The sequence below is a fragment of the Ornithodoros turicata genome, chromosome 2 (assembly GCF_037126465.1).
Source record: "Ornithodoros turicata isolate Travis chromosome 2, ASM3712646v1, whole genome shotgun sequence".
NCBI classification, from domain to species: domain Eukaryota; kingdom Metazoa; phylum Arthropoda; class Arachnida; order Ixodida; family Argasidae; genus Ornithodoros; species Ornithodoros turicata.
Genome location: NC_088202.1, coordinates 76,017,903 through 76,025,637, shown reverse-complemented (window position 1 = coordinate 76,025,637; position 7,735 = coordinate 76,017,903). Strand labels below are relative to the sequence as shown.

The window sequence follows — 7,735 nt, the reverse complement described above, 5'->3', positions numbered from 1 at the left end:
GAATAATCGATTTTCTGGCTTTAGTCTTTCTGCCTGGGCTTTCGCGCAGGAAAATGCCCCAACCGGACGGCAACTGAGTGGATCTGTGCAATAATGATCCAATTGAAAATTTGCACTTTGAAGAAATAAGGAAAAATCGTAGATTAGGAAAACTTTCTCAAGTTGGTCCTTACTTCAATTTGCTAATGCAGCAGGGCAGAATTTTTAAAAATAAACGTACCATGGGTATGTATTTACCGACGTATAAAGGCTTTCCCTGAAGGATGTGTCAATTGGTTTACAAGGTTATGCAGAGAGCCGTTCAATTTTCGGCAGAGACAGACGTCCAGACAGACAGTGACAGATGTCGGTGACATCAGTCAGTGACATCTGTCACTGTCTGTCTGGACTGTCACTGACTGATGTCACCGTAGTTATATGACTGGTTAGATTCCACGTATGATGCTTGCGGTCTATTGTGTACACCGAGAAGTTGGCGTCCAAATGGCTATTGAGTACCCTAACAAAAGTGTCCTAATAAGGGAAATAAATCTCCCGTGCATACCACCCGCGAGGACTTTAAAGTAAGAGTTTCTTTCTCACTGTAGGACATAGCGATGAATAGTCCATCATTGACGTTAGATGACATAAGAAACAGGTATAGGAACAACGTCAGCACCAATCCGCCTTTACTACATCACGCTGTATGATGAAAACTCTATTAATGTACATGACACGATACAGTTCCCCTCTTCAATCCGTATTTCGAAGAAGACGCCACTAATCCGAGAGTGAAATCCGGTTCAGAACATCCGCTGGACTCGCCATTATTCACAACGTGCTCATTCTCTTGACGTGCACAAGCACATCCGTACTTTTCATTACAGCGTTTCCCGTGCGTTCGTCCGCGTCGCTGTGTTATATAAAGAGCCTCGAGCGACAGCGCGCGTTTTGAAATTGGCGCCGTTCTCTTCTTCCCGCCGTTTGGCGCTTTCGCCCCTTTCGCAATTTCGCCACTGCAAACGAAGGGACAGCGGTGAGCTCCAGTAGTGCTTGTGTTGTGGCTCTGCTCGGATCGGATACCTTGGCCATGGAGCGTGTTCGCCGCCGCCTACGGAAAACGTGAGTTGAGAAAAAGAAGGCGTTGGCCGCGGGCTCCTCGCAGCCCCATATGGGAGTGGGCATGTCATGCGTGCCGCGGATCAGTGGATGCAACGCGCAGCTGGCGCTGAAGTTGTGCCTATATTGGACGCTGGGGAAAGTTTGCGGAATGTGATGCTCGGAGATGGTAGAGCTTTGCAGAGCTCTTCTACATGTGCTCGGGTTTAAGTGGGGTTTGGTGCGAGGGGATCATGACATTTTGGTGTGGGTAACGTGGGCGCGGTTCTTGTGTCAGCAGTGAAGCGAACTTCTGCTCTCTAAATGGGACACCTAAGTTGGAGGAAACGAGAAATCGCCGAAGTGATTTGTTGTGGCTGATTTGCAACTTACGACTAATACTGCTTTGTTTTCGTTTGGTTCCGCAAAAAAAAAAAAAAAAAGAACGACCTTAATTCATTCTTCCATCGCTCGAAGACAATTCCTGCTCCTATCGTGTGCCGTACGTTGGTTGCAATGTTGGCGTGATATATGTAATTAAGTTCATTTTGTGGTATAGATCTAGAAGACGAAATGAACATGAAGACTGTTCGAGAGCAAAAGCATGCAAAACAACGAAAAAAAAATCTAAAGCATTAGAATGTTTACTACTCCTTGACGTATGTGACATGTGTTCATCCTTCCTGTGCACTATTCATTGGGGACCAAAATGTTGCGTTCTAAGCTAGTACGTGAATCTCAAGCTCCAACCACACGGAGCAGTGTCGTAGCCAGAGGGGGTTTCGGGGGCGGGGGGCCAAACCTTCCGAAACCGTACTTTTGGTAGTGCATTTGGGAGAGAAAAACGAGGGCGAAGTCCTCCTCCCCCATGTAAAGTTCCCATAGAAACCCTCCCGAAATATTTTTCTGGATACGCCACTGACACGTAGGCAAGGAATGCACCGCATTATGGCCTCAGCAAGTCTGAAAGGAAGCAAAATCGTATCAACTACGTGGAAAATTAGAGTTAGATCTTAGGCTGTAATAGAGATCTCCGTCGATGCTAAAATCAATGTAATACTATGCTACAATGCACGTACTGTTTTATTCTCTCTCGCTTTTTTTGTGTGTGTGTGTGAAAGAAGCGGACCCCGTTCGTAATATCGTACTTGCGCGGCAAATGTATTAAAAGTTCACGAGGTCATTCCGCGACGTCTTGGCTGGGTTACTTTTGGGCGAATAGAATCAGACTGAATTACTGTACGTACCATCATTATCGCGAACGCACCTGTCGCTTATCGGTGACAACGTTTCTTCACGAGAGCCCTTTGCAGCTTCCAGAATAGATACGCTACGTCGGAGCCGCGTGCTTCAAGTGTTTTGGCACGACATTGTAAAGTGGATGTAGAGCTGCCCTCAGTCAACGATTGCTGTATGGGTTTTTGTAGAGCACTTGTTAGGGCTTAAGGTCTAGGAACTGTGTCTATTTCGTGAATTGTCGGATCGTTGACTTGTTCATGTTTCACATTCATCTTGAATGATCCTGTTACTTCGAAGCACTGAGTGGTGAAATACCAAATGTCATTGGAAGTTGTTGAGTATTTCAAGATTTTTCTCCGGGACACTGGTCTCCTCTCTACCCTATGATCTGCCTGCGTACCTGTATGCTGTGTGTGTTTTTTTGTGTGCTGTGGTTTTGCCTACCGTTCTGATGTCTTACTGACTCCACTGACTATCGACCCTACTTAGCATCGTTCATCACCTCATCATCAGGACGCATCTAATCCTGCCCGATTGTGCCTTGGGGTAGTGGCCGCACGTTACGTGGCGGATTTCCCCATTCATTATCATTAACTTATTTGTTGTTGTTGTCATTGGGTGAAAGGTAAGATCACCTTTTGGATGTTACTGTAGGTCACCTGTAGTCGTAAGCGCAATTATAAGAACTGAAATTTGGTTCATAATGATTTCATATTATTATTGTTCAGCGTGCGACAGACAGTCCCAAGTACTAACGACTCGTAAATATGAATTTATCAATATTCAACGCTACAATTTCATCTCAGTTTACCCGGGATGTTTATTGACAGGCTATGTCTCAATGATGTGCTTTTGTCAGCTACGGTATCCAAACAACAAACTCCACCCCAGGAACGTTCATTATAGGAGTACATAAGCCATGAACCAAAATTAATGCGCGAATTGGGATACTATTTGGTTAATGCAGGAAAGAACGGGGGCGTGACAGTTCTGTAAAGGTGTCCACTGGCTGTTAGAATCTGTGTTGAAAAAAAAAATAGAAAAGAAAAGATGCGCACAATCTGAGGTGCTTTATGTTTCTGAAAGTCATAGACATTAAACATGCGCAAGCAGCAAGCAAGTATTTTCTAAAACAAAGAAACTACAATGGAAGCAAGCTGGTAAAGGCCCAGCTGATACCAACATTTAGCCTGAGTCTGGGGAAGTATGTACAAAGGACGGATACAAATGGACGAGACGGGTCTCGAACCAGGAGTTTCAATGTTTGCTGGTTTGAGTCTCGTATCGTCTGATCGTCCCTGTCCGTTGTGCATACTTCCTCAGACGCAGGGACACGTTACCAACAACTATGCAGTTTATGCTGGCGGAGCGGTTCAACAGTTTGTAGCTTGTAAATCCAGCGCAACAAGTTACATAATTACAGTTTTAATCTGCTAGCAAAGTTGCGGTAGAAGTGCTCGGAGCTACGTCTACTGAGAAATAATCCCCAATTCGGCAAGTAACATTGATCAGCGTCACCGAGAATGATTTGCTGCCCGTGATGGCTACGTAGCAGACACGTAGCCGACTATTTTCGTTTTAGACCCAGTGTTATGCGCGTCCAATGTTTGTATGTAGTTTCGCAGCCGTACTTGACCACAAGTACGAAGTTGGTGGTACGAAGGAGTGTAGCCCGTAGTTTTCAATTTTAATTTCCGAAAAGAAATATTCGTGCAATTAAAACGAAAATTCGTTGTGTCGTTAGAGCACCTAGTGCGACGGCTTTCTAAAAGATACCTTTAAGAACTCGAAGGAAGGGAAAAGCAAACGAAACTGAATTACAGGCGCCGAAAAGAGAAATTGTCCGCAGTGTCCGCTTCTCGGTCACGGGGTGAAGGCTACTGGGATATGTGAGGCCATAAAACTCAAGAGCGTAGCTGAGATGAGAGTGGATAAGGCCATAAGGGCGTAACAAAAGGTAACGAGTGTGTTAACAGGAACCAAATGTCAGCGTATAGAGACAGCGAACTGACCGGAAGTAATTTCACTTCTCACGAGATTAATGTGGCGTTGCCAGCTAGGGTTTTCTGCAGTATGGTGTCCCAAAACCGGACACGTGAAACGCAGATGAGTACATGACTACATGAGCAAAGGAACTTTTTTCGGGGGAGAGAGAAAGATAGCGTAAATGCCTTTTGTGCATTAACGGCAAGAAGCGTCACGTGCGGAATTTTTCGAAAACAGAATTTGCCTAATGAGAAACATATGCAGAATGCTTAACTCAAAAAAAGAAAGAAGAAAAAAAAAAAAACACTACTGACGTCCGCATAGAGGAGTTTTCGGGATACAACCAGGTGGGCCATTTATAAAGAAATAAAAAAATAGGAAATAATACAGAAGTAAGCCCTGCGGGACACATGGGTGCAAAGATTTTTTTTTTTTCGTGTTAGCGCCGCGAAGCAACTGTGGCTATGGGCGGCGTACAGAGGATAGCAGGAAGGAGTGGGGGACGACTTCAGGGGGAACTATGCCGACACTCGTCTGGAAAGTCTTCGGAAAACACACAGCAAACCTCAAACAGCACAGCCGGTAACAGGATTCGAACCCGTGTCACCTCCCAGTCTCGCCGTGGAAAGCGATCATCCTAACCACTATGCCACGGGAGCTGGTTGGGTGCAAAGATCTGGGTGAAGGATTCTTATGAGCAACTGTGACATACTGCTCCCTGTCGTGTAAATATAGCTTTTAAGTAAGGTAAGTGGCGTGCTCCTAACACCGTGCCCTTCCAATTTCTTGATATTATTAATAACGTATAATAATTAATAACGTATAATAATGTATAACAATTAGGAGTAAATTTACATGTAATGTGGGTCATCTTACATTTGTGTGGCGACTTGAGAATATTGTAATAGATCTCTCACTCTGGCACACGCTTATGCTACGGGGAAAAAAAAATTGTGGCAACGTTATGGAGTATGGGAATCTTTGTCCATTTCACTACAGCTTTCGATTCCATAAACAACAATGTCACGAAGAATGTTGTAGTTTATCAAACTGAAAGCCTTTGTGAACTCCACAAAACTTCTCATAATCGTTTTTTTTTAGCCGGAAGTTTATTCTAATATTTTGCGTATAGCATGAACGAGTGCAAAACTATTGATCTATGCGGAACCCAAATTGAGACCCGTTAAAAAGCTGTTTAGATTCGAAAAGCTTTCTGAGCGTATGAACATTAATTTTTCTATCACCTTTCCGACTGAAGGCGACAGCGAAATAGGTCCAATTACCAATGTCCGATTTAGCACCTTCCTCATGCAATGGTACGTACTTTTGCATGTTTTAGCTCCTGTGGGAACACGCTAGCTAATAATGGATCGTTGAAGAATACAGACAATGGTTCAACCAAGAAGTGAAAGAAACGTTTCAGGAATACAGTCGAAATATCATCGTGACCACAAGCTTTCAGTGGTTTTAATATTTTAATAACGGGGAAAACCTCATCAGTAGTGGCGAGAACCATCCAAAAAGAATATTCGTTCACAAAGTGGACGACCGCCTTAAAGATGGCTATAATGTCTGCCGAAAATCATCCTTTTTGATACGTGATATGATGGCAGGCCCTGGGTGGGAGGGCCCCTGGGCATGCCGATAGAGGTGCGATGAACGCTGTTGGTATGATTGCAAGTGTTGGTACATCGAAGAGTGTTCACGGTAACAGTTCCGGAGTCACGGCAAACTAATGGCGCTATTTTTCTTAAGTGGTCGACATGAGTTTACAGAGCTTCGATGTGACAGCTTCCTCTATTGTTTGGCTTTCGCAAAGCGTTCCCGACTCTCTACAATTCCCCAATGTTTGGCAAGCGTTTGATAAATTGACGTGTAGAGTGCCATCGGCGCTATACGATCACGCGTCGTTCCTGGATCACCTAATGGAATATCCGCTGACAAACACTCCTGATGCATAGAGTGCAGTTTGGCGACCCGGAGCTTTTTTTCTCCCGTAACAAGTTGGGAAGAGAAAAAAAATCACACGGCGGTTATGGTCGTGGAATCGAATTTCAGCGACAGCTGTTGTGCGTAAATGTTGACACTTTTATTGCTGACGTATGGAGAACTACTTTAGAGTGACGAGTACTGCCTTGTGACCTGTGAAGTGAGTGATGATGTGGTTGATATTCTGATCTCGCTTTTAGAAGACGAAATCAATGCAAGTCTTTCTCGAGGTTGTTATGACCCCTGTTCTGATGGCCAGTTCCAACATCAACGCTTCTTGTAGACCAGTGATGAAGTTGGTGGTCTTTGCATCGACGTTAAAGTCCCCCAGCGGCAGTATCGGCGATGGCATGTGGACTGTTAAGGCGTAGGTGAGGTATGTTATAACTCGCGGAACTGTTGCTGTGGGAACAAAGTAGGGACGAAGAGTCCACTCCCATATTGCACCGCACACACCTCACTCACGCAGTCAACAAAGAAGTCTAGGGATGAAGCGTTGCCCCTGTAGATGGCCATTGCGGCCGCGCGGTTGCAAAGTCGCAAAGCTTGCCGCCCGGCTTTGCGCTTTCCGGTCGGAAAGCTTGTGCGTAAGCAGGACGAGGCACCTCCATGTCGTCTGAAGCAGAGTCACTAAGGGTGTTTTTTTCTTACTCAGGAGCCACTTTCTTCCTCTTCCCTCGGCGCGCCTTCTGTCCTCCTTTAAACTCTCCTACTCTCACTCCTTCCTTCTGCGGACGTAACCGACGCTGCGGTCTCGGGAAATAAGGCACTAATTGCTGTCGCTGTAAAATACATAAAAGAGTCTTCTAGCAAGCAATTCGTCGAACACGGTGCGCTGCAAACGCAGGAACCATATTCATGCAGGAGGGTTGAGCTGCTTACAACCGTATTGAAAGTGCTGTATTCGTTTCGATATGGAAAGATGGCAATAAACATAAACAACATTCTATCATCCTCATCCCTCCATCTCGTTTTACCCTAGCTCGGGTACTGGCTAATGAGGCTCTCTGCATTCCGTTATCCATAAGCAGGAATGCACCCTCTAATTTTCAAGCCTGCTGGGCGGAATCGCAGCGGTTATATTGTTCGTCTTTTCAATGTCCAGCATGCCGGCACTGCATGATTCAGAACTCATAAGTATACGGCCCGAAAAGTCACCGAGTGCCCTGTGGCGGGAATCGAACCCACACCTCCTTAAGATCATTGCTTGGACGTTGGCGAGACTTACTTGTTGTGTTTCTATTAGTTTGTTCTGCAGTTTTCGATAAGTACAGCCTGTTCATTTCGAAACTGATATGTTTGCATTGTGCACTCTCCAAACAGAACATCCCCCCTGTCCCCCACCCCTTCCTGCCGTCCTCTCTCCATCTGTGCACGTCTGTAACGCTGCTCTAGCCACAGTTGCTTCGCTGCGCTAACAGATAATTAAAAAAAGAAAAATAAA

At 45.1% G+C, this 7,735-nt stretch overlaps 1 protein-coding gene across 1 annotated transcript in view; it reads left to right on the top strand.

Annotated features, from left to right (window-relative positions):
• Nucleotides 1-993: 993 nt before the first annotated feature.
• LOC135385584 (connectin-like) overlaps nucleotides 994-7,735 on the top strand; it is a 156,977-nt gene continuing 150,235 nt past the window's right edge. The window contains exon 1 of the mRNA XM_064614991.1: nucleotides 994-1,101. Coding sequence (XP_064471061.1) covers nucleotides 1,070-1,101 — 32 coding nt within the window. The 5' untranslated portion in view covers nucleotides 994-1,069. The remainder of the gene's footprint in view (nucleotides 1,102-7,735) is intronic.